General features: G+C 41.6%; 2 protein-coding genes across 3 annotated transcripts in view; both read left to right on the top strand.

The window, feature by feature from the left end:
• The first annotated feature begins 608 nt into the window (after positions 1 to 608).
• On the top strand, positions 609 to 14,516 carry tacc1 (transforming, acidic coiled-coil containing protein 1). Of its 2 annotated transcripts, XM_069679057.1 has the most exons (14): positions 609 to 1,145; positions 2,455 to 2,564; positions 5,083 to 6,481; positions 6,976 to 7,011; positions 7,348 to 7,411; positions 8,001 to 8,190; positions 9,370 to 9,434; positions 9,832 to 9,963; positions 10,065 to 10,141; positions 10,253 to 10,296; positions 11,332 to 11,495; positions 11,593 to 11,699; positions 11,829 to 11,949; positions 12,898 to 14,516. In XM_069679057.1, exons 1-14 carry the CDS (start codon positions 982 to 984, stop codon positions 12,961 to 12,963), a joined length of 2,739 nt encoding a protein of 912 aa, XP_069535158.1. In that variant the 5' UTR covers positions 609 to 981; the 3' UTR covers positions 12,964 to 14,516. The 2 variants fall into 2 exon arrangements, with proteins under 2 accessions (XP_069535158.1, XP_069535159.1); XM_069679058.1 differs by lacking the exon at positions 6,976 to 7,011.
• Positions 14,517 to 16,381: 1,865 nt separating this feature from the next.
• loxl2a (lysyl oxidase-like 2a) overlaps positions 16,382 to 26,810 on the top strand; it is a 30,012-nt gene continuing 19,583 nt past the window's right edge. The window contains exons 1-3 of the mRNA XM_069679059.1: positions 16,382 to 16,453; positions 18,878 to 19,182; positions 21,743 to 21,918. Coding sequence (XP_069535160.1) covers positions 18,900 to 19,182; positions 21,743 to 21,918 — 459 coding nt within the window. The 5' untranslated portion in view covers positions 16,382 to 16,453; positions 18,878 to 18,899. The remainder of the gene's footprint in view (positions 16,454 to 18,877; positions 19,183 to 21,742; positions 21,919 to 26,810) is intronic.

Here is a 26,810-nt window from a genome sequence, read left to right on the forward strand (position 1 = left end):
CTAGATACTTATTTTAGAGAACAGTCTCTTGTACTGTTTTCTTCCATTTCCTTTTCCTTGACGACTTTGGAAAATTTGTACCTGCGTCAGATGCTAAAATGGGGTTTAACCATCCATTAGTTAGTACATTGAAGACAATGCTTCACTGTCAGCTCTGTGGTTTGAACTATACCTCAGACACATTGCATCCAGCCAGGTAGACCTCCTGAGGCTACCCAACAGAACTGGTTCCCCTGGTCATGCATGCCTGCCACCGGATGGGAGAAACAGTTAACTGTTAAACTGCCCGGAGGAGCTGGGAAGGCTTGAAAATCCAGCCCCACATTCCTAACCTCTCTTTGGGCTATAAAGTGTGGAGCCCCAACAGTTGAGCTCCTCCTCCTTCCCCTCCTTCTGTGTTTGTTTTCAGACTCCCTCCTTCTGCTTCAGAGTGCATGAGCGGTCTGACAGGAACGTACCATTCTCCGACCACAGGGGAACTCGTGTAGTTGTGTAAAGAGAGGTAGCGTTGGCTTTAAGAGCTCAAGCTTCCTGCCTCCCCCGCTGTGCTTCTTGTCAGTGGGTTGGCCCGAGGTGGAGGGGAACGGTTGGAGGGGGGGTTTCAGAGGAGGAGAGAGTGAGAGCAGCATTTGGAAACCCAGCTGATCAGAGCTGTGGTATTCTGCCACAGAGGCAGAAGAAGAGGCTTCGTGACCGGTAAAAAAAGAAGAGAAGATTGAGAAAGCTGCTGAAATCTTTGGGATTTTACTACCAAGAATATACAAATAATCAAGTGGAAAAGAAATGTCCTCCTCTTTTTATCAGAAAAAGGAAACTCATGAGAAGAGAGAGGCTTTTTGGAAAGATGTGAGAGCTGCTGGCAGGGTGGGAATCTGAGGAAGAAACGCACAGAAAAGGATCCGTCAGGCTCCAAAAAAACCAGTCCAGCGAGTCATTGGGTTGACAGAGGGTTGAAGAACCCCCTTGGGAAGACGAGGAGGGATGTCTTGGCTATCACCAGTGTCATGGGCCAAATGGACGTGGACGGCCGTGCGAGGGGGAGAGGGAGAGGAGGATGGAGAGGGGCAGGAGGCCAGCGAGGAGAGGGAGCAACGTGGAGAGAGAGAGGAGGAAGAGGAGGAGGAGGAGAGATCTCAAAGCTGCAGGCAAGTGTTGTTTTGGAGCCCCTGAGACTCCTGACACTGTGATTCACACTGTCTGGACTGGAGAGGGGGGGCATGTTCACGTGTGTGATCATGAGTGTGTATGTGTGTGTCCACCTGTCAGGTTGAGGATCTCTAGAAAAAAAGGGACACAAGCATCTGTGTTTTTTGTTTGCATGCAGAAAAGTGTTGTTGCAGTGCTGACATATTCCGGGCCTGGCTGTGGTTAAACTGTTTGAACTGAGTGTTTTTCTCAGCCTGACTGGTACATTCTCATTTCTGTGGCTTCACTGAAACAACACACGCTTCAACACTGCAGTCAGGTAGTTTAATGATGTAATCATTGCTCACCAACATTACACATACCTTATTGTCCCTGCTCCTCGTGCTTGCTTTGATATTATCTTGGCCATTGTTCCAACTGAGTAAACACAAAGACTATAGCTCCCTTTTTTTTTGCAGTGACCTCCACACACTTTTGAACTTTAACATTGTGCTGAACAGATTATGTGTCTCTTCCCTACGTTAGCTCATGTTTGCTAACTGTCAGGACATCAATACTTAACTACACTGTGATGTGGCTTCCGGGAAGTGATCAGATCAACTTGACTGCTGCTGCACGACAGTGTTAAAATCAATAGGATCCATGCCTACTGCAGAATATATTCATTTCTTATTTAAAGATAGATTCCTCTATAGTTTGTGTGGTGCAGTCTAACACCTCGTGCTGTAAAGATGTGACAGGAAAGAGTGGGCTTGCCTTGTTTCCTCTCTCTGTGGGTATTACCCAATCGTTCACCTCCTCACTAGTATTGACAGATCTGGTCGTCTTTGCTCATGACACGTGGTTATAGAAACATGTAAAAACGGTTAGTCCCCCCCTTTAAGGCCTCTTCAAAGTGTTCAGGTTAAACAACGTTAGAAGGGAGCATCCCTCTATCACAAAAGAACTGATTTACTTGAAATGCTCGCAGGCCTAAAAGGCTGCCAAACACTGTCTAAGATAATGATGCCATGAACCCTACAGTGTCTGAAATCATATAACGTGTCAACATGAGTGAACAGATTTAAAGGAAACAGAAATAAGTCTTGCATCTGTCCCTGTACTTGCACATTTTAATGCTGTGAGTGCACTTCTGTTTATTCAGGTGGTGTTTACAGTCACATTGCTTGTTAAGCTTTTTTTTTGAGTGTACATAGTTCCAGCATTTACTGCTGAGTTACGTAAGGATCTCTCTGTCCTCCTACTCTCTAATGTTTTGACTGTTTGGGAACTTCATGCTCTCTCTCTCTCTCTTTGTCTGTCTTACAGCTCTGACTCAGAGGGTCATTTTGACACTCCTGAAGCAGCGACTCCTGTCCGCGCCCCTCCACCCATCCCAGGAGAGCTGGAGAACAACAACACTGATGCAGACAAAACTGGTGAGGCCACTGTTGAGCAAACAAGAGACGCAGAGAGAGAGAAATATAAGCTGTGCCTTCTGAGGTACCTCGGTGGAGCTGAAGTTAACATCACAAATATTTAACAGATGAAGGAATGACCTTTCAAGTACAGAGAACAAACTGTAGACAGAGTGTCCCTCCCTAAAGTTTAAGAGTCTTTTTAAGATGCTGTAGGTAACCTGACTTGACATGTGTGTGCGTGTGTTTGAAAGGAAAAAATCTATCATATAAGTCTTCGTTGTGTATTTTATATTGCACTTTTGTGCACACATGAATTCCACTACTGTGTCTGAACTGTGTATCAGGTTCACCATGCCACAGTAATTGGATACATATGCAGTCTGTCTGTTTCAGGAATGTACCCACCTACTGCTTTTAGCTTTAACATGGAACTTACCTGCCCTTCTTACATATAAGAACCATGATAAGTAGGTATTCAATCTACTTATGGCTCATACAGATGTGTTGTTGGAACAGCACCTAATGTTGCTTAATACCCAAACATGTCCTGCATGCTTGGTATGTAAGCTGGTATGCACACTGAGAGGATTTTGGGTGTGATGATAGCGGAAGCATCACTGTCCTTTGAATGACTGAGAGGAGGAGCCTGCAGCAGAGTCAGTGTGGGAATGGCCTTTGCTCTGGAATTCAACAGGTTCAACAAAAGCTGTGGTTCACCCCGTTTTGTGTTGGTAACTGATAGAGGTCACAGTGAGGGGAGGGGCCCAACAAAGCTTCTTATCTGGCTGAAACCATCACCCCTTTTAAGAAGGAGGAGGCCATGTGTTGATGAGGCGAGGTTGCCATCTTGGTTGGAATTAAATTCTTCCTGTTAAAAAAAATCCAGTTACATTATAAAGTTTAATCTGAAGCGAGGAGGGAGTTCACTTTAGAGTCAACCACGTGTGTCTCTGCTGCAGCTGTGAATGAGGAAGTTTGAATCCTGGCAGGCAGGAGTTGAAGTGCCTCTAAAAACGACTTTGCAATGTAAACACGCTGATGGCTGTGTTTGTCTAATCTAAAGTCTCCAATACAACATCAGCATCAGTCTATACATGGTGACAGATAGATAAAGCCAAAACACAAGCTTACATTTATAATGTGGATACTTGAGTGATGCTTTGTTTATGTCTTGTAAATGGCTAATAGACTGTTCTTGCAGTCTTCTGACTGCTAAAGGCGCTTTTACGCTACATGTCACATTCACCCTTACACGCACATACATACACTATTGATGGTGGCATTCAAGGCCATGAAATTATAAGTATTCACACACATTCATACACTGTAGGCTATGCCCTCAGGGGCAATTTGGGGTTCAGCATCTTGCCTAATGATACTTTGACATGTAGGAGGAGCTGGGGATCTAACCGCCAACCTTCCGATTAGAGGGCGACCCGCTCTACCGCAGACCACAGGCATTCTGATTGAGTAAATATGTTTTGTTTTTTAAAAACATTTAAATTCAACTCAACTTTATTTATAGAGCACATTTCATACAAACATGCAGCTCAAAGTGCTTCAAACAGGAACAAACAGAGAGAAAACAAGTACTGAATTTAATGAAAGATAGATACAAATGTGAAGGACTACATTTGAAAACATGAAAAACAATAACTTTTAGGAATCAATAAATAAAAATCTGTGTAATGTTATATAAGTCAAATACCAGATGTAAAGCTAAAACTCCCAATTAAAAGCCTGAATAAAAAGTTGGGTCTTTAATTAGATTGCTAATATAATGTAAAGTATGTTTGATTGAAAACAACTGCTATGCACAGGTACATGCTGTAGTACTCATTCTTCAAAACGGGACAAACAAATGCAAAAAAATCCATTTGAAACCCAAATTAGACCACATGTTTTGAGTTATTTTAAGCAGGTACTGCAGCTGAGAGACATTAATCCCTGCTTTACAAACACGAGACAGAGAACAAAAAGGGGGTCTTATACCTACTACCTTATACCTACTGAACGTGGATTTGTTGAGGACACGTTTGTATGGGCATGTCAGATTGCAGGAATACTTTGACAGTGACACTCTGGCGATGTGCTAATCTGAATGGAAGTAGGTAGAAACACAGCAGGCCTTGCTCGTCTCCTAGCAACATAATATTACAGGAATATGGCGAGTGTGACAGGCAGATAGAAATATGTTGATGTGTCAAAAGGTTCCCTGGAGGCAACAATTACGCATCAACCGCCACTGTCGCTTTGTCCTCAACACTATACAAATAAATCATATCTCCTTTTTATTCTCTTTTTTTCTTTTTCACTACTTGGTTTAAATGTCATAGCCCTCATAGTAAGACATCACCATGGAAACAGCAGCTAGTAGAACAGTTGGCTGGCTAGTAACCAATCAGATTTCACCTACATCTGAGTTTCAATGTGATTGGAGAGATGATCACAGGCAGAAGAAGAGTGCATGCTGTTTTGAATGTGTGCATTTTTATTATGTTTTTATAGTTAATGTTATATTCTCTCACTGTTTCAGACGTGGATCAGGAGGAGCACCTGATAGTGACTGCTCCTGTCGAAGATCAGGTGATTTTTCTTCGCCACAACATGGGTCAGGATGAGCCTGCGGTCCACATGGGTGGAAGTAAACATCCAGATCCAGAAGTAAACATCCAGACCCTAGAAGCAGAACAAACAGAGAATCTTCCAGAAGGCCTGAGCTCTTTGCCGGACCCTGCTGCATCCTCAGAGAAGGAAACACCTGAATTGGCTGAATGCACAGCGCCAGCCTCTGAGACATACCAAACACCAGACCCTGTCCTAGTTGCAGATCCTGTCCCAGATGTGGCTTTGGCTCCAGCTCAAGCTCCAGCTCCAGCCCCTGCTCCTGCCCCTGCCCCTGCTCAAATCCCAGAGCCAGACTCATTTCAGATCACTGAACCTGCTTTCAGCCCGGCTCCAGAGCCCGCTGAACAGTCACCAGAACCAGAGTGCAATAGTCCAAACCAGACAGAATGCAATAGTCCAAACCAGACAGAACCCCCTCAAAAGACTAAAACCAGCAAGTCGAAGCCTCCATCCCTGAAGTTTAAGGCCTCAGTGAGCGAGCTTCCCCAAACAAATGAGGAACAAGAACTTCCTGTTCCACAGGCTGCTTACAAATTTGACCCTGACCAGCTGGATGACAGTTTTAACCCCTTCACCTGCGGCGGATCCAAAATCCAGAACTCTCCCCCTCCGTGCGGTCCGAGCTCTCTCCCCAGACTCGAGCCGCTCGGGAGCTCTTTGCCTGTCTGCGAGGCGAGCTTAGCGGCTCCAGCAGAAGCAGAGACAGTGGCGTCATCGTCAGAGGTAAAGCCTATGATGCTGGAGTTCGGTCTGGACGAGGGACCAGTCAGCAAGCCACCTCCGAGGAAATTAGGCGGTAAAAAGACAATCAGCAAACTGGCGGCTAAGAAGCAGAAGCCTAAAGTAACAGAGGCTTCATGCAAACCTGCACCAGAGCCCACAGTGCCAGAAACAGATCCTCAACCAGCACCAGAACCAGTTTCAGATCCTCCTCCAGAAGCTGCTCTGCCAGTTACAGACTCTACCGCACCTGTGAACCTTGACGACGTTCCTATTCCTAAAAAAGGAACATATAACTTTGATCCCAATCAGTGGGATGATCCGAACTTCAATCCGTTTGGTAGCAATAGCACGGTGAGCAGTCCTCCGGTGCTGCCCAAGGGCTCCTACAGTTTTGATCCAGACAATTTTGACGACTCTGTGGACCCTTTTAAATCCTCTAAAGCTTTAAGCACAGAGGAGTCGACCAGTAGCGCCCCTCAGCCGGAGAAAAAAGCGAAAGAGGGAGGCAAACAGGCAGCGGGGCAGCCGGCAGGGGAGAAGAAAGTGAGGCAGATTCCCAAGAAGAGCAAAGACCGAACAGCAAAGTAAGAAAACCTTCATTCTCGTCCCAGTAGCTGCAAGTTTAAGCGATAAGACCAGTAATACAAAAGCAGATTGTGATACAATTTATAATCTCTAAGAAACAGTCTAGATTATCTCCTCTTAACTCCTTCCGTGATGGTTGGTTGCATACCAAACAATGCTTTTAACACATGCCAAACACTTAACACTGCATTCTTACCATTGATGCTATTCCCAAACAAGTTATATATAGACTTTTAAAAGTGCTTTTAGCTGCAGGGGTTGGACTAGTCTCAGTTTTTCCAGGTCTGTCTGCGTCTCGTGTTTATGCTCAACCTTTAAACCACTCTGCTGAGAATCTAACCTGCTGAGCTGATCCCCTTTAGTCACTCACACGCTCTCCTCTCTCTGTTCTCCATCCCCTTCATCTATATCCCCTTCATCCTTCATCCCTCCTCTTCTTGTCTGTTACGCAACACCCCCAAACTCTGCTTTCGTCCACCTCTCTTGGCCTCAGGACATCTGAACAAGTCAAGTTTCTCTGTTTTCTGTTGTAAGTACTCTCACGATAGTCGCTCTCTTTCTTTCATGCATGCCGGCTTCCCATTTTACTGTCATCGTGGCATGGGCTGTGTCTGAAGCGACTGCTGAGGGAGCATGCAAAGGATGTAAATGTCACTGGTGTCATCGCACCTGAAAGGTCGTCCCCTGTTACATCAGCGAGCTAATTTGTACTGTCTTGTGATCCTTTCAGAGGTTCTGCAGCACTATGATGGTTGTACTCGCTGTAATAGCTATGCCAGGAAAAAGAAATGAAATGTTTAAGGATGTATTTATTTGGATGTCTTTGTTCTGACGCTTGTTTTTTCCTTATTTGCTTCTTTTGCAGGAACACCTGCAAAGTCCAGAAGTATGACGAGAGCCAGTCCTTGGTGCTCGACGTGTGCAATCAGGTACTGTGTGACTCTGTGCGCGAGCGTGGTGTCAGCCCAAATGTTTCACCTTACTGCAGGGACGCCGCATTGTCCATTATTCAGCAGCTGTCTAACCCTTTGGCCTCATCTCTTCACACACACACACACACATACGCACACACACTCTGTAACACAAGCTGACAGGAGTATCAGCAGTGTCTCCGCAGTGCCGGTTTGGCCTGGTGACAGATCTGTGACTTATCGCTCTGCAGTTAAATAAAAGTCTGCTGCTCCTGTGTGCCCTCGACATTATCACCTCTGGTATGATATCATGCCCGAGTCTCTCAGATAACTTACTGTAACACAGTTTTAAAGGCCAACTGATGATGTAACCTTTCCAGCATAATGCATTAGTAATTATTATTAAACACTGGAGTTATTTTGGATCTCTCTGATTTTTTTAAGTGCACATAAATGTCTGCAGTGATATACTATATACACGTTTGTTCAGGAAAACTTTAATCCACAATGATGCATATTCACTCTGCTTTATTGTAAACAATTTACTTTTTATTTTCTTATCTTGAAATGAAAAAAAAACCTCTCTTTTTGTGGCTCTTGTCTCCAGGAGGAGGACGAGGTGGTGGTTCAGACCCCAGAGATCACTCAGCGGGTTCATCACGCCACGGATGAGGAGAAGCTCGCCTCCACGGGCATTATGGGTCAGACAGCAGAGATGCAGGAGGAAAAAGCAGAACCTGAATGCAACAAAGCACCTGCAAAAAAACAGCCAAGCATCGATAAATCTGTTGTTGAGGGTATGTTTGAATCCAAACTTTCTTTAATGAGTCAAAAAAGCTTTGTTAGGAGTCAAATTAATCACTATAGTGAGTGAAAGGAGACCTTTTTGCCCAGATGACATTTTGAGGTTATTATTAAAGTGGTAATCTCGAAGATCTCAGTTTCGTTCTCTTTGGCGGCACCTATGGCGATATACGGTAATTGCGGAAGCACACTACCCAGACATCCAGACAGTGCTGCATGTGTGACGTCCACGGTTGGCACCAATTGTAACTCTTCATCTGAGCGTCACATTTGTTTCTTATTTTTTGGATTTTCACTTATTTTTGAAGTTGTATCTGTAGTCATCAAGCTTTTCTTTGTTTGTTCAGCCATAGTAGATTACTGTTTACTCGCAACACTTGCAGAGACCGGAAAAGCTGAAACTTAGCTCCGCCTACCCTCTCTGGCAGACCAACCACTGCTGGCTGATGGAAAACGCGTCGCTAACTGGGCACCGCTGTAATACTGCAAATGCAAAGGCTTTCATCAGTGACACACAGGCTCAATCACCATTGTGTTACCTCATTCGGAGATAGATAGTGACTTAACAGACATTTATTTAAATGAAAATATTCGAGATTATTACTTTAACTGTCACATAAATATGACAGTGCTAAAATTCAAGGGCCTGAAGTATCTCAAAGCAGTAAATGTTTTCATTTCATAAAGCAGACAGCACAAGTAGATTAAATAAAAGTCATATGATGTGGTCTCTTGTCTTCCACTCAACCTTATAAGTCATATTTGAAAGGACATACTGGTATGTAAATCCATTTTAGCTGAGTTTAAGCTTTAGGCATGGTTTTAAACATGTAGCCATGATCAGAGGGGTACCTATCAGACGACTGAAAAACAAGAACAAGGAGACTGAGTCAGTTACATAACAAGTTCTTTTGGACTACTGGAGACAAAATGCAACCAGGGGACGTGTTGAACCTTACGTAAGACAAAAATAAAGCGAGCTTGCTCAGCAAAAAACCTGTCCTTGATATAAAAAAGTTAAAAATATTGCACCTGGGACCAAATGCTTCATTCAGTAGTGCATTGGAACCAGGCCTTCAGGATCTGTTTCTATTTGTAATTTAGATTTGACAGATTAGTTTTATTAAATGTTTTCATTTGTCATTAAATAACATGTTTTTTCCTCCTTAAAGCTTCTGAGACGAAGATTGCAGATGATCTGGAGGAGAAGGAAACCTGCAGTCTGAAAGAAGAGACAGTAAGTAGTTTACAGGATCCACAGGGATTAAGCACTATGAATATTTAAACATGAGCAGTTGTTCCTCATCGTCAGTTGAAAAGCCAATATACTTGTCTATATTTTCATACTGGTTGCTTTCTAATGCTTCACCTGCTACCATTATAATTGAATACTTTTTACTTACACAATATTTGTCTGCGATAAGCACTGTTGCACTGTCAGGTTTTATAAATATTTGATGAATTAAATCAACACATGTGGACAGTTTTCTCAGAGCACACCTTTCAAAGACATCATGTGATCTTTAATGAAACAGCAGCTAAAGGGATTCATGACATGCCATAGATCTGCTCACTAAATGTAAAGATCATGAATGTTAAACTGAGCCCACCCTTTGCTTTCTGATGCTCCACAGTGCGAGATATCCATGAGCCAAAAAGCCAAGGTGACGTTCAGCGAGCCCACAGACTTAGCCACCCTGTCTCAGGACAGCATACCTCTGACCGAGATGGACAAGGCCGCAGTGCTCACCCTGATCAGAGAGGAGGTACGTCACTGCCACACTCTAAGAAAGATGGCCTTAACTTCATAAAGTCATTTGTATTATACCTCGACATTTCCTCTCTTCATGTCCTGCCGTCCAATCAGATCATCACTAAAGAGATCGAGGTCAACGAGTGGAAGAGGAAGTACGAGGAGAGCAGAGCCGAGGTTTTGGAGATGAGGTATGACGCATTGCTGTTTCTCTGGAGTGTTGCTGCACATTTTAAGATACTGAATGAATAATTTAGAGAAAGAAGGAAGTCAAAAAGTGTTCTCTATTCTTATCTCAACAGGACAATTGTTGCAGAGTATGAGAAAACAGTGGCACAGATGATTGGTGAGTTGCTGCCACCTGGTGGTCATATGTTCTAAATGGTTTAAGATAAGGGGAAATGTACTTGTTACAGCAGCTCAAGAGACAGGCACATTAAAAAAGTGCTCAAGTAATAAAATTAGACAAAAAATTACAGGTGGCAATAGCAAATGGCAAAAAGAGAGGAACAAATCTGACAATATAAATAATAACAATAACAGTAATAAAACTATGCACACTATGTACACATTTTTCCTTGTTGATAGATCTGCTTGGGACTCTTTTTCTGCACAGACAATTGCACAGCCATTTTAAAAGATAAAAACACACATGGTGTGTAGCATAATTAAAACCAGAAATTAGATTTAAAATATTACAGTAGTATTGCACAGTGTAGCAAAGATTACTGCACAGAATTATTGCACAGCATTCATGAACTTTGTATGTAATAAAAGCAATATTGGAAGTAGAATATGTGTAATTGTAGTATTAATGTTGGATGATAGTTACAGTACTGTTATTGAACTATAATGAGGTGTTATAGGGTCTGGCAGCAGTGCGTATGAAGGACCTGTGGTAGCGCTCCTTCTTACAGTCTACTGCTAAAGGAGCTGCTTAAGGCCCCCACAGTCTCATGTAGGGGGTGAGAGGGGTTGTCCATGATAGATGTCAGCTTGGTTAACATCCTCCTTTCACCCACCTCCTCATTGGAGTCCAGGGGACAGTCCAGGACAGAACCGGCCCTCCTAACTAGTCTGTTCTCTTCCTGTCCCTCTCTGTCTCCCTCTCATTTTTTATTATTACACCTTAAATGTTATAGAACATAAAGTATTGGGACCAAATTATCTTAAACTTCTTGCTTCTAACTTAAAATCTTCATATTTCATATATGTTTGCTGGTATGTTGTAGAATAATACTGACTAAACTCTGTGGTTCAAAAACACCAGAAGACGCTCCTCACGATGTCCTGCCAGCCCCGTGCTGCAGCCAGGCATCCTGCAGGGATTCAAACACATGATCAGCTGTCAATCTAATACTTTTTCCTTTGTTGGTTGCAGAGGACGAGCAGCAACAGAAGACAGTGTCCTGCAGTAAGTCAGTCAGGCAGTTGACCTTAGAGAGGGACCAGGCCATAGCTGACCTCAACTCTGTGGAGCGCTCCTTCGCCGACCTCTTCAGGAGGTACGAGAACATGAAGGGAGTCCTGGAGGGCTTTAAGAAGGTTAGTAGAGCTTCAGTATGACTATTATTATATGCTTTCCCAACAATTTGCACATAATTGCCAGATCACTAAACATTCTCTACATGTATCTCTCCAGAATGAGGAGGTGCTGAAGAAGTGTGCGCAGGACTACCTGATGCGGATCAAGCAGGAGGAGCAGCGATACCAAACCCTGAAGGTGCACGCGGAGGAGAAACTAGACAAGTAAGTGCCCAAGTCTCAATTTGTGACTCAAGAGATTATATGAGACACGACATTAATCCTGAAAAGCCATTTGCATTATAGACTAGACATAATCCCTCATTTTAACAACCTCTCACTCCCTCTTCAAAGGGCTAATGAGGAGATAGCGCAGGTACGATCCAAGGCCAATGCTGAGGGTGTCGCACTAAGCGCCAGCCTGAGGAAGGAACAGATGAAGGTGGATTCGCTTGAAAGAGCTGTCCTTCAGAAGGTAGGCTGACTACAAACATGATTCAAATGGATTCACTGTGTGTGACTGTGTCAGAGCAGGGCAGGATAACACTGTGGATAATTGAGGTTAAAACCCTTTAGCTGAGAGAGTTTGTGTGTTGGTCTCCCTTTTAAGTTTGGCAAAAAGATGCTAAAAAAGAGTTTTGTTCCTGTCTCATTGTCTTTGTTCAGTGATAGGGATAAATGTGTGCTTACGTCAGCTTTTTCCTTGTTGGATCAATATAAGAATATGAAACTTGTTGTTCTTACATTAAAAAAGATTATTTTCCGATTGTGTGCAGTTTCAAAATCTAATACATTTAAAGGCAAAATCCCTCCCCTTTGGCTTATGTTGACTAATAATGAAATGCAGAATCATGCTGTATAATCAAAGTAAATCAAAAAGCCCTTCATTTACTAAGATCCGTAAAATCACTGTAAAGTCCCTCAACATGTGCAGGCATTGAGAACAGATTTTCTTAATACATGGCTGCCAACACAGTAACGGTATCTAACACTAGGGGGCAGTGTTTCATTTATTATAACCAGAACCTGAAGCTATAGACAAAAAACACATTTCCAATCCCTGTAAATAAAAAAAAAGATAGGACATAAAAACATTAGAAAAGAGTCTTAAGGAAAGTGCAGTTGATAGGCCCAATTTAAACTTTGTAGGTGTGCACATAAACTATTGTACGACGGAGTATTAGGGCCACATAAAAAAATTAAAAAATTAAGATTTCGAGAATAAAGTCATAATATTACGAGAATTTTTTAATTCTCGAAATCTTTTTTTCTCTCCCTTTAATGTGGCCCTAATACTTCGTCGTACTATTCTGCAAGAGAAACAGAGAAACATTGGTCTCTCCCTACAGATTCAAAGACTTGGATCATGCCATTTGAAGTTAACCACCACTTTCTAAACACACTTCCTCTCTCCGTTTCATAGAATCAAGAGATCGAGGAGCTCACGAAGATCTGCGACGAACTGATCGCCAAACTGGGAACAGACTGAGGGGCCTTTAATCAAACTCTCACAGCAACATTGATGTAAAATCTGTACATGATCACACTCAAGCACATCAACCTTCCCTTTTCTCTGCTTTGTGTTTTTTATTTTATTTTTTAAATACAATGAAATACAGAACGGCTGCTCTTTGGATCCTCTCAGACTGAAATAACTGACGGCTGTGTTGATGATGTCACGGCAGTTGAAGAAGCACAAGCAATCATGACAGTGTATTTTATTGACTCTAAGGGAGAAGTGCCATGATTAGTTCATATTTGGTTTACGGTTGAGAGTAAAGACACATTTTAAGGCTCGTCAGTTTTTACCGGTTGACCCTCTTTGTGTGTGAATTTAAGAAACCATCTAGGTTGTATTAAAAATAATTACACTTTTTTATTGCAAGTTTAACACAAAACTGCGGGGACACCGGCATCTTTTACCACAGTGTGTCTTCACTGTGTGTAACTGTTGATGCTACAGTCTCCAGAAGGACAAATCTCTCTACTGAGTGCCTGAACTGATCGTATAGTATTAGTTTCTGACCTTTTTTTGCTGCGATTTATTCTGTGATGAAGACCTTTCAATTCCTCTGGTTGTCTTCTTTCATGGTCAAACTGTAGGTAATATAACTTACATGTTTCTTAAGTTGCCTTTGAGTTTGTTAGTCTCTCTTGTTTCATGGTCACATACACAATGTGTGACAAAGTCTTGCACAGTTTGGACATCTTGTACAATATGGCCCTCTTAAATCTCTGTGGTTTTTAGAATATGAAGAGCACTTAAATTAATCATATCTTAAATTCTGTTCTGCAATATTTTATTCATTTTATAATAGTTTGAAAGTGCCGGGTGGAAACTTAAGTATAGTTTGAGGCTGAAGTAAAAACTTTGCTCTTATGATACTGCATTATTCAACCATGTGCCATGTTTGATTTTCTCACTCTGCATTTGAGTGACACATTCTGTCGCTGCCATGTAGATATATCTGATTGTGTTAATGTTTTATCCGTGAGCCCCCATGTTGCTGGTGTGCCTTGATTTTGTCTATATTATATATATATATATAAAAGGTCAGTTTTCTCAGTCGCATTATGCAGTGGGTTCCACACTCTGTTGCCAAAGTGAACTGTATCTGATCGAGATATTCACAACAGCGAGCTATAATTGGATTATAGTTTGGATGCTTTACCTGCACGATGGTGGATCACTATACTCTTCTTGGTGAGCATGTCCTTTGCTAACATCAGCAGTTTCTGGTCTGATTGAACCTGAAGGAGCACACAGGTGTGAAATGTTTCCTATATAAAGGGCAAATTCTAACGTCAGCACAATCAATTGCCAAATGTCGTTGTAAAATAAGGTTGGTTTCAGTGTGACTCGGTGTCCTGTTGTCGTGCTGTTACAATAGTCTGAAGGTGCTTTTCAATGCGAATTCATTGTTACAGTACAATATGTGTAAATTTTATATTTTATCAAAGAGTATTTGTAAAATTGAAGAATTAAGTTACTCAGATTGTATGTTAATTGCTATATTTTGTGCATTTCTGAATAAATGGTTAATATTGAATGTTATTCCAGTTTCCTTCTTTGCCTGAGTCCTTTAAGATGATCACATAAATCAGAAACACATAACATCTCTGTAGTATCTCAGTCTGCTGCCGCTGCTGCTCTGATCATAAACAGATACTAACCCAGTCATTGTTTATTCCTACAGGGCAGCCAGAGGCCAGATTTCATCCCTGTTTTCATTCTGTTGCAGCCAATGTACCGTCGCTTCGTACAAACATATCATTAGTGGCATTTTGTTTATGAGTCAATGGCCTGCAGTTTCCTCTACAGTCAGACTATTACAACAATGTAAATGTTTCCCAAAACAGTCTCCGTTCATGTAGCCTGATCTGCAACAGTAGTGTGTCAGTGTTTGTGAGGAGATGCACATTTTTAACCATTATGATACATTTAAAAAAAGTGCATGTCAAATTTATATACTGTTAATTTATAAACTCACATCTGGTGGCTTCAGTAACAAAGTTAGACTTCTGCCGGCATTAGACCTGTTGATATTTATTCAGTCTGTTTAAACTGTGTTGCAACTTCCTGATCTCCAGCAGAATTGTAAACCAATTTCTCTCCAGACCCAACAAACGGTCCTCCTTATGACACCCCAAATGCTTTCTTTTAATGTATCTTCTAGATTTAAAGACCAGCAAAACACTGGCAAAGAGAAGCTGCAAGATTTGATTTGCCAAAAATTCACTATTGGGACACTATGGCAACTCAATAATTGCTTACACACAATATTGATGTACTTAATTGCACGTATGCTGTGGACTTATTTTCCAGAGTTGTATCTATTTGTCTATTTACTCTACCTTGTTCCAGGCTCAGTTTGTGTTGCACCTTCTAACCACAAGGTGGTGTCCTAAAACACACAGCACCACAAACACAGGGCCTGTCCTGATGGGACCTTAGGTGGAGATTTTTCTCTGACAGATCAGTCAGAAGGTTTAGACATTAGCTCTCTTTGAGTTGTTTTATCAGCCTCTCCTTTACCTTTCTGTCAGGCATGTTATTATGTTAAGAAAGGCAATGGACTTAAATTTGCTTGTTTGCTGGTAATTTATATAGTGTATATGGACACAAAACACTAAAATATGGAAACAAAACACTGATCTAAAAGCCGTTAAAAGCTGAGAAGAGTCAGAAGTGTTGATTTGCTGTGAAATTATCATTATTACAATTTACATGTAATAGCACTAACTTGAATAAGTGACTGTTAAAAATATTATTCAATGGAACTTCAAAGACACTGATTTAGCACCCAATATTACCGACTCAAAGCCCAATATTTCATTGTAAATGGGTAAGAAACTGTTCACCGTACAATTTAAAACATCAACACTAAGTTTTGGGTTGTAGGGACATTTTTTTATTTTAAAGATCACATCTCCAACCCTTGTAGAAAGTTTCTTTCTTATGGAATGTACCCAAAGGACATTATTGAATATGATGATGCTTAAATAAATAAATATAACTCCACAGAATTTAATTTTAACTTCTTTATTTTAACATTTACAAAGAGACGGCATTGCAGTGTCATTCTCAGTGTAATGCTTTATAAAGCCATACGACGTAAGTTAAGTTAAGTTAAGTTAAATCAACATTTTATTAATTTAAAACTTAATTTAAAGGTAAATGTAAGGTTTCGTAACCCACGGATCCAGGACCGTAGTCTTTCCAGCTCCCGTGCAGTGTTTTTGTAACCCTGGTGATCGGGCAGGAGGGGGCGGGTTCAGGATGCTGAGGCGGCTTCTCATTGGCTGCTCTGTTTGCTGATGAGTGGGCCGGGCGCGCGCTGCCAGCTGTGAGGGGAGCTGAGAGAGGACTACTAAAGGGACAAAGAGCCACTGCTCCACATCTCATCCTCTGCAACAGGTTGGAAACCTGAAAGTTTTCGTCTCGGGAAGGTTGTGCTGCCTGTGTTTCGTCTGTCAAAGTAAGTCTTTACTTTTACTTTTTAATAGTTCCCAGGCCAGTTGACAAATACTAGGAAATAGTTTCGCACGTGCATAAATGCGTGAAACATCAAGATAGCAAAGTTTCTTTCTACGATTTAAGACGTAAAAATGATGTCCTTTTGTATTGTACTTCCTTTTAAACTTATATAATTGTATTTTTTATATTATATTTAATTATATTTTTGTTTTCTATTGTGACGCTGCCTGCAAAAGTTAGCCCCATGACAAAATTGGCTTTATTACAACATTGTATTGCTCAAACTCAACTGAATTAGCATCATTAAACTAGCTCTTCATGCTTTATATCCTTAAGAAGTTGAATTACTGTTGGATCAGTTCTGTTGAGGGATTAACAGGCACTTGATTTTTGATTTATGCTTTTTTGAAATGAACAAAAGGCTATACACTGAGAGAGCATTGGCTTTGACCAGGAAAGTAATACATTCAGCATGTGGAATTTTGGTTTTTCCCCTTGACTTAACAATCTTTGGCTTTCACTTATTGTTTGGCATTATAGCTCTTGTGCAAGACTACAAGTTGAAAAACTCTGTGCTACAATTCATTTACAAGCTGCAGTGCGTGTAAGTCAAGTTTCTGAGTCAGATTTAAATGTTTAATAGTCTTTGCAAAAATCATTTTACAAGCTGGAACAAGTAAAAATCACGTTTTTGAGCCAGATTACAGAGTAAACTGTGAACATTCCTCTGCAGGAAGTGGGTGTGTCTCCTCTGATTTTGTAAGCAGTTGTGTTGATAATGCACACATAATGAACATATATTCATAAATCAGTATGTGTGGCTGACAGGTGCTGACTAAGCTGATGTTTGCTCACTCAGCTGTTAAATGCCCTCTGAACCCTGATGGGCTATTTTAAACTAACATACAGTGAGCTGTAAATGTTGTGAGGAGGGAAAAAAAGGACATGAAAGGGCCAAATTAAAGAAGCTCCTTCCTCCTGCTGAATTCGTTCCTTTCATGGAAAGATAAGCCAGATGTTTCTGATGATCACAAGTGACGTCTGGCGCACTCCAGGGGTGTCTTTTCAAGTCGGTACACTCTGCAGTTTGTTTGCCTGTTACTATGACGTCAAGTCAGAAATCAACCCCCTCCTCTTTTCCCTTCACTAAAGACGTGGAGGTCTCCTTACTTTCACTGTCTTCCTCCCCTCCCTAAACTTCAGGAACATTCCTCCCTGGGGGCTTTTGGTCCCTCCCTCCTTTGACACTTTCATGGTTCGCCATGAAATATCGAGGTGGAGTCAACTTTCACTCTGACCCACAGTTGCGCAGCCTCCAGGCACAGATGAGCAGATAAACGAGAGGGGCAGCACCCACCCTGCAGGAGCCCACATTTGCTCTCCATTAGGCTGTCAGACAGTCAGACTCAGACAGACAGGCAGGATTTCTTGTCGCAGCAAAATAACCTTCCTTCTTATTCAACCCCTCCAAAGCTCTCCCTCTTTTCTCTCTTCCTGGCACTCAAATAGATTTTCACTGTATGCTCAGAATACAGTAAAACTGTGGTGAGTTCTGTTCGGGATTCAAGCTTCTACTTGTGGTTGTACAGAGGCCAGTGAGGGGTATCTGGAAGCTCTCTGATGGCCAAACCAAACTGTTACTGCACAGGACTGCACAGACTGAAACTGCTCACTCGCTCAAATTATGGACAAACTACCCACGAACACCGCAAATTACAGTCTGTCTCTGCCTGTATGCAGATATCATTTAACCCTCCATTGAACTCTTTGCATTTGGAGAAGGTTCCTCTTAAATCCAAGTTTTCAGGCTGGGCCGCAAACTGTAAATCAGATAGAAAGATGAAATGCTTCAGACATCAGACAATATGTAAAAATTGCTTCTCGAAAATTAACTTCAGTATTAAAATAATTAACTGCCCGAAGCCTAAAGAAATCAAGTGGGTCTGTGTTTAAAGTTTCTATCTTTCTGAGTCGCTGCTAAGATCTGCTAAGCTAACAACCTTCAGCAGGAGTTTAGCGGTTTTCTCCTTTTGAACTGATTCAGGTGCGGCCTTATGTTTATGTGTGGAATAACAAACTGGGAGGGCAGGAGAAAGGTGTCTCTAAAATTGCCCATAGGTGTGAGAGCGAGCGTGTCTGTTTTTGTGTGTCAGCCCTGTGATTGAAAGCCGATCAATCCAGGGTGTACCTCGCCTCCCGCCCAATGACAGCTGGGATGGATGGATGGATGGATTGATAACAAATAGGGGGAAATGAATTACTTAACTTAGCTTTTGTTCAAGCAAGGCTAACCATGGCTGTCTACCAAGCTAGCTTTCACCTTATGTAGCCCTCTTATTTAGACTGTCTGGTTAACTTCTGTTCATAGCAGCTTTAAACAACTTCAATAACTAACGCTTGTTTTTTTCTTATCATCTCCTACTAGATCACTCTCTACCTCCCTCATCATGCTGCGTCCAGTTGTCATCCACTGTCTTTTGTCCACCTTGACGCTCATGTGGCCGCTGTGCAGCGCCCAGTCAAACTCTGGCTCCCCTGCCATCCAGCTTCGTCTAGCCGGGGAGAAGCGGAAACACTACGAGGGCCGTGTGGAGGTTTTCTACAATGGAGAGTGGGGGACGGTGTGCGATGATGACTTCTCCATCCAAGCTGCGCAAGTGGTGTGCAGAGAGCTTGGCTTCATGGATGCCGAGTCCTGGTCGCCTTCATCCAAGTATGGAAGAGGAGAAGGTGAGAAAACCAGCATCTTATTCATTTCATTTCATTCAAACGCCTGCTGGTTTTTAGGATTTGTTCTAAACCTTGTGTTATTGAACCAAAACCCTCCAAAAGACATCTTAAAATCTTTTTATCCAGCTGTGGAAGACTTGAGAATCATAAGGTCTTTATCTCAGTCCGACCATCCACATTAAACGGGAGTATATCTATTAATACAGTTTCATTGTTCCATGGAAATCATTAAACTAAGTACACGTTTCCTCCTGTCTGACTGCTAATCCCCTCTGGCCCTGGTTTCCCCATTAGAGAGAACTTAAACACGCCACTCAGGCCTGAGCATGAGGGGTGGGGGGGATGGAGAGGAGGTCGCTGGTTGTGTAAACCAGACACACTGAGACGTAATCTCATCTCCTCTGACTTTGTCTTGAATAAATTCCTCCACCACTGTAAAAACACTGATGAGATTCACGACCTGCGATAGCTGCTGGCTGCTGCTGGTAAACGTCGGTTGATGTCTGTTAATTATCTCTGTGTCCCTCGTTAAAAGCACATGTTTTCCCACTGGGTCGGCCACATCCAGCTAGCCTCTTTAAAAGTGTAGTAATTAGATTAGCAACTTGCTTCCCAAGGCACAATAGTCATTAGAGCAGTTTCACGAATTACATTTATAAAGTAATACACCGCATGCACATGATCTGGCACGAGGATATTTACAAGAAGACATTAACAAGCAGTTTGATGTATATGGCTGCACTGCCCGGGCAGACAGACACGTTTGCGCTATTTTTAGCAAAGTGGCATGAAGATGAGGGCCTTTGGTAGTGAGTTACAATAAACCATTGTTTGTTAAGTGTACTTAAAGACACTTGTGTCACGTTGAATGTTGTGCAGTTGCAGTTACAGGGCAGCCAGGATGTTTAACTTAAGCATCAAATGTGTTCTGAAATAGCATTCAGTCATTTGAAACTACATTTAAATAACATCTTTAGGTAATGATAAAGAGGGGTTACTCTATTTCTGACAAGTGGATGTTTAGTTTGTGGGAGAGACATAATGTAAGCAGAGTATTTGATGACCACACGAGCTGTGAGCATGTGAGTGAATGGAAACGGCTTTGATCCCTGTTCTCATGTTGTTGGTGGAGACACATGGCCATAAAAGTGATCGAGAGCGTTTTCCATTCTCCATCATGAAGACTTATGAGCCAGAGCGAGAAACCACCAAAGGTTTTTAATTGAAGACATAACGACATAACTAGCAGGGGGACATCCTTTTTGGATGCACTGTGGTTTGCCTGCAGGGATGTTTGAATCTGATCCTCCGCTGACTTTACACAGCTATGATATGGAACAGGAAAAGAATTGTGCAATGTGCGAAAACATACCAGAAAGTTGGAAACAAAAAACATCTTATGTGGATGTTTTTCGGAACACTGTGCTCCATCCAGTGTGTTATACATTTGAGGCTACGTGGCTGATTTAAATGGCTCATAAAAGCTGAATTTTAAAGAATCTAGGCTCCCAGTGCACTGTGCTCCCTCTCTTTTCACTGGCTTGTGAATTACATTCCCATCAGGCCTTCCAATGGTAGTTTTAATACAGCAATCCACATTCATCACCACTGGTGATGCTGAATAATTGTTTAGACAATGGTTCACTGAGACCAAAGTGGTTCTCACTTGGAAACTCAGAGGAGCTGACTCTTATTTTGAAAATGTTCCAGGAGTAAACAGCTCTCTGCCAAGACGCAGCAACGTGACAGTATGTCATGCAGTCACTTCCTTGGTATGATTAGGATGTTCCTCAAAAAACGTGTTCAGGCTGTCAGAATGATGAGCAGCTCCTTGGTGGTTTCCATCGCGACAGCTCTGTGGTTTCCTCTACGGCTGTTTCAGGACAGCCAGCTGGCCAGCAGATGAGCCACGGCAGCCATTACAACATTTATTGGGAAAGTTCTGACTAAAAGAATGCGCCAGGTTAGGTTGGGGACTTAAAACATCTCCACGTGAGTAGGTTTACCATGTCTGTGAGAGGACCTCCTGTGGAAATGCTGAAATAGATGTCAAATGGATGTTACACACAGCTGCAAGTGGTTAATGTTTTAATAATACTCCACTTATATTTGATCAAGAATTAATCCCTTCTTCGGGAAAGTTACTCAGACTCCATGTAGCTCAGTGGGAAGAGTGTGGTCCTGCAAGGGTCAACCACACGCTGGAATATGCAACAATTATCTGAAACCTTGGCATCAGAAACTTTAAGTCCTACAGTCTAAGAAGGCAGCATAAAGCAACGTTCAAGGGTCAAAACTGATCATTATATTCATTATTTTATACCTCTGTTGTTTATTTTCTATAATAATCAAATGGTTAATAAGATATCTTTTTTTAGATTGCTCCTTTTATCTGACACACAAAACATTAGTCAGTGTACACAACAGAAAAATTAACTAGCATGCTCATTACCTTTAGCTACCCAAGTTCAATTTATTTCTTCCTTATTGGATCTGCTGCTGTAAAATCTTTATCTGCATCATGGCATATATCCATTTGCATGTATCTTTATGTCTCCAGGCCACATCTGGCTGGACAACGTGCATTGCACTGGTGGAGAGAAGAGCCTGGCTCAGTGTGAGTCCAACGGCTTTGGAGTGTCTGACTGCAAGCATTCAGAGGACGTCGGCGTGGTGTGCACCCAGAAGCGCATTCCTGGCTTCAAGTTCATCCGGAACGAAGCCAACAACGATGAGGTAGGTTATCATAGAGAAACACACACAAATAATCCTGCCAGCATACAGTAAACATGTGCCTATTTGCATATAAACTCACACAAAGGTAAACACCAGGGGTGGGTTCACTTGATCACATAATAAATAACAGCCAAGTAGCAACCACACGTGGTTCAAGTACACACATGTAACTTAAACAGATGTTCAGAACAATAAAGACAAGGAAGAAAGGATAGGCTTAGGATGAAGGAAAGAACTTATCAGGGTGCAGACTTTGCTCCGAGCAGAAACTATGTTCTTTAAATCCTTCCAACTTTCCAGACTGAGCCAGACAGATCAGTGGACTGACTGTAACGTCTGTCTGTCTGAAGAAATTAAGAGGAGCAATAAAAAATGATTAAACCTGTCCTAAACAAAATACCCAAAACATGACGTGTGTGGAATATCCATCATACATTAGTTTTTCTTACTTACTGTATAACCTTCACACCCTGATCCAAACCTGGCAAAACCTGCTTACAGACCACAATTCGGTAGCAGGAGCTACTGTCAGTTTCAAAGTATTGGTTTGCTAAATAGAGTTGCTATGTAAAACTTAACATAGTAAAACCTCTTTACTACATGCTTTGAGTTTAGTTCTTTTGAGGAAACATCTGTGGCATGGTCTAATGAAAAACAATTACCAATGAAGATAGGAAGATCCTGTAGCATCACTTATATATATATATATATATATATATATATATATATGTATGTATATTTAACATAACAAATCCTTTTTCATTTGTATACACTTCATGAGTGTTTATACCTGAAAAAATAGGTAGCGTCAGAGGTTATAGTATTGGAAGAAGTGTGGAAATAACACAACAACATTTTTCGGTCGTGTAGTCAAATTGTGCTGTCCTAGTGTTTTGTAAATTGAGGTATACTGTGTTGTACATTTTTGAAATGTAATTTAAAATCTCTAAGTCAGTATTTAACATCATTTTTATCAAATGTCAGGTCAGTTGTATCTTAGGTCAGTTGTAGATTAGCATGCTAACGTTAGTTTAGCTAGCTAGAGAACATCAACCATTGAACCAGTGTTTTCTGTTCATAACAAACGGTAAAGAAACTACAAAAACATACAGTTATAATACGTTTGGTTATATATTAAACATAACAACTAATCCTTGTTTTATTTATTAGTGTATGTGCATACATACACAAAGACATTTTATGTGAGTAGTTTGTTGTATTAGAACAAGTGCGAAAATACACGAACAAAGCAGCATTATTCAGTCATATAATGAAGTTGTACCGGCAGAGTGTTTTGTAATTAAAGGTTTATGTGTTATACATTTGTGAAATGTAGTTTAAAATGTCTAAGTCATTATTCAACAGCAGTTTAAGTGTCAGATCAGATGTATTGAACATATTGGCAAGCTGTGTTTAGCTAAGCTGTGGCTAATGTTTAGCTGTTAAGCTTTCTAGCTAGCTAGCTACACAAAAGTTTGAAAAACAGTTTGAATGTAGTAATGCAAACATCGATACTTATTAAACACTTGCATTATAATGAGGGAAAAGAAGAGAAGTTCCAAACAGCTGGTGCAACAAGCTCCAGTATTTTGTGCTTTGTATGAGTAATGGATGTAACTTGTAACTGAAAAATTGACTAATTGGGGGCTTAATCCACGTGTCGGAACAAAATGAGACAGCACTTCTTCATATCTGCCATGACATCAAGTAAAATCACCAGTGAAATATTCACCTTATAGCACTCCAAAATGTGCTCTAATGACTTTGCCAGGCTCCTATTAGTCAATCCCTGCCCACAGCAGACCCCCACTCTGCAGCCTGGGGGATTTTGGAGATGACTCAGAGAGAGGGAAGACCATCCTGTCTGTCTGCAGAGAACGCCTTTGTGCCGGATGGAAAGTCAGTGTGGGTTTGTGGACGTGACTGGAGAAAGGGAGGGAGGGGAGAAGAGGAGGGGTATTATTCGGCCTGTCAGAGAGCATATTATTAAAACACACAGCCATGAAGGGTTTCCCTATTAAAACCAGACTGAGAGCGATGAAGCAACATTTCTTTGGCAGCTTACAAGATGCTTGAACACTCTATGACTGATTTCATACCACAGTGCTTTGTTTGCTATTAGGCAGCGGGTGGGAATCTGACTGTTATGCCACCAGACGCTCTACAAGAGAAGTGCCTTTGTTTGTTTCTGGAATCAGTTAAAACAACTCACATCTGAAATCCATGTGTTTCTCTCTTGTGCTGAATGAGCCATGGGAACAAAGAAAAAGATGACAGGAGGAGCTGAAATCTTTAATGATGAACGACTGAACCCTATTCACAACGTTCTTAATTTTACAGGCCTTGTATGTAAGCCTCTTGCCCCCTATTTGTCTTGTGTATTTAGGGTCTCTGGGGTGTTGCTGCAGTCAAGTCCCCCACCCTGTAAATATTTCCTCGGTCTGGTCGTTGCCTTTTAAGTCGCAGGGGAGAGGAATGGTAAAAGGTGCAGCTACACCTCTTTAACCATGCTTGAACTGACGTCAGCAATAGCAGCACTGTTCATTTAATCTGTTTACTCACAGCATGAAGTGACTTTCTGTGCTCAATCTGGGAAGTTAACACCCTCAATGAGTGTGCACTACAGTCCAAGTAAAGGTCAGTGCTGAAAAGGTGGAGCAATTGGCATGTTTTATATACAAAGAGTACAGTTTAACGACAGATCGTGTCTACTTTAGGCTCTTAACTTGAAGTGTCCGTCACGTGTCTGTTCAAATTTACATTATTTAGGTGTAAATTCTCAATTTAAGTCACAGAATTTAGAGTACCAGTTTTATCCTCTAGTAAGCATTTAGTATTTTTTCCATACTGTCAATCAGGCTAAATCTTCAGCTCACAAACCTGCCAATTATTTTTTTTTTATGAGGGAGCCGACATGAGACTACTTTGCAGTATATGCGAATAAGTAAAGATAGAAGTTCAACTTTGACCACAAATAACAGTCTACTGAAAACATCAGTCTGTCATTAATGAAAACAGCTGCTTCTTCTTGCACCGGGTGCAACTGAGGACAATTCACCCCATGAGCTCAAGTTAAATCAGGACATAAACTTTACATAGTATGCTGGAAACGACTCCCTGAGTGTCTTTACCAGTCATTGCATGCTCTTGTCAGAGCCGTCATTTAACCTCTGATCTTTCTAACCTCTGCTTTGTCTGGGCAGAATGAGTCTTAAGCTGTCTGCTACTGATGTGCTTTCTGTAGACAAAATCCAGTGCAACCTTTGTCAGCTAGTTGCGCAACACAATGCAGAACATACAACTAATACCAAACAAACATTGAACAACCTATTATCTATTTAATTGGAAACAATGCAAAGTTTTGTCTTTGTAATTCTTAAGTTGCTTTTTTGTGTTAGTTTGTGGCAGAGATGGCAGATGCAGTCTGGCTGTCAGCGGGGGGGGATTAAATTCGTCAGTAGACCCAGTGACTCAGCAGCCGGGAAACTTTGTTTATCATCTGTTCAGGACTTTTCATCCAACTCTGCTGTGTTCTGTTGTTCACATGTGACTGGCACGCTGCACGTGTCTTCAGTGTCAGCAGTCAGATCAGTGCTAAATATTCCACCCTGTTAGAAGATGCCTCAGATTTCAGTCTGTATATGTTAGATGTTTATGAGAGAAGGTGATGAGTCGTTTTAGGATAATTATAGGTTCATGTTTTGATAGGAGTTGTTTCAGGTCAGGTCTTACGTTGGCATTGAGGGATACATTGTCCCTTGCAGAAAAGACTTTCAGTGGGAACTGATGCTTATGTCATCATGATTCACTCTTATTTGAAACCTTTTGTTTTGTATAAAAAAAAGCTCAACCTCCTGCAGAAACTCCCACAGATACGACTCTGGATTCATCTTCAGAAGAAGGTGGAAAAAATGAGCCCCCACAAGCAGCTGCAGCTGTCCACCACAACACTTACTGTGTTGACTACAGCCAAACACTCACATCCAGAGTCAACACAAAGACGTCACAATCCAGTTGTACTAACAGAATGCAGCGGTTAAAAGCATTTCAATGCTGCGTTCATCTAAACAGGGCAAAGGTTGCAGCTCTCAATCAGGCGCGACGGTTTCTTCTTACAAGAATTCACTTCCTCTCATTCGCTGCTACACAACAAAAGGAAACCCGAGCCAAAGTTGGATTCGCCTCCAGCATGATGTATGTTGGCTTGTAGGGAGGAGAGGGATCGAGGGGAGAAGAGGTTGGTGTGTGTCAGGAAGCTGAGGCCAGTTTCTCTCCTGTGGATAAAGCAGCAGACAGATCCACCACATGTTCAACAGCTGGATCTCACTGTGGCCTCAGCTCTCCTTTAGGCTGCAGAGCGCCTAAAAGGCAGACTTAAATGATGCATACCTCACTTTATGATTTACCACTTGCACATTGTGCTGACTTATGTGCTGTGCAGATATGCACTTAAAATATTCCAGTTGCAGACATTACATAACTTAAATCTTCAGATGTATGAAAAGGCTTTCATTAATCACCTGAATAGAAGGAGAAGTTACTGTGATGTCTTTGGCACTTTATGAGAGTGGGAAAAGTTAAATCCACAAAGTGAGCAGAGATGTTTTAGAGTTTAAATAAAAAAAAATAAGGAAAACTTTTTGGATGTTAATCTTTTTCATAAAGAAAAGATTCGAATATAAGATATGAAGGCGCTCAGGGGCTTCTGTGCTGCACCATGTCAGAGAGCATCGCTGTGACACATCTTCAAGAAGGAACTGCCTTCGGACAAGAAAATGTTCTCGCATGAACCTCCTGTGAAACTACAAATTGTTGCAGTGATTAATCTTAAACAAGATCGAACTGGTTAAATAGTGAACTTTAGGTGTGCTGCTCGATGCGATTGTATTAGT

Source organism: Semicossyphus pulcher, unplaced genomic scaffold (assembly GCF_022749685.1).
Source record: "Semicossyphus pulcher isolate SPU_LCO1_2020_fin unplaced genomic scaffold, fSemPul1.0.p SCAF_3, whole genome shotgun sequence".
Taxonomy (NCBI): Eukaryota; Metazoa; Chordata; class Actinopteri; order Labriformes; family Labridae; genus Semicossyphus; species Semicossyphus pulcher.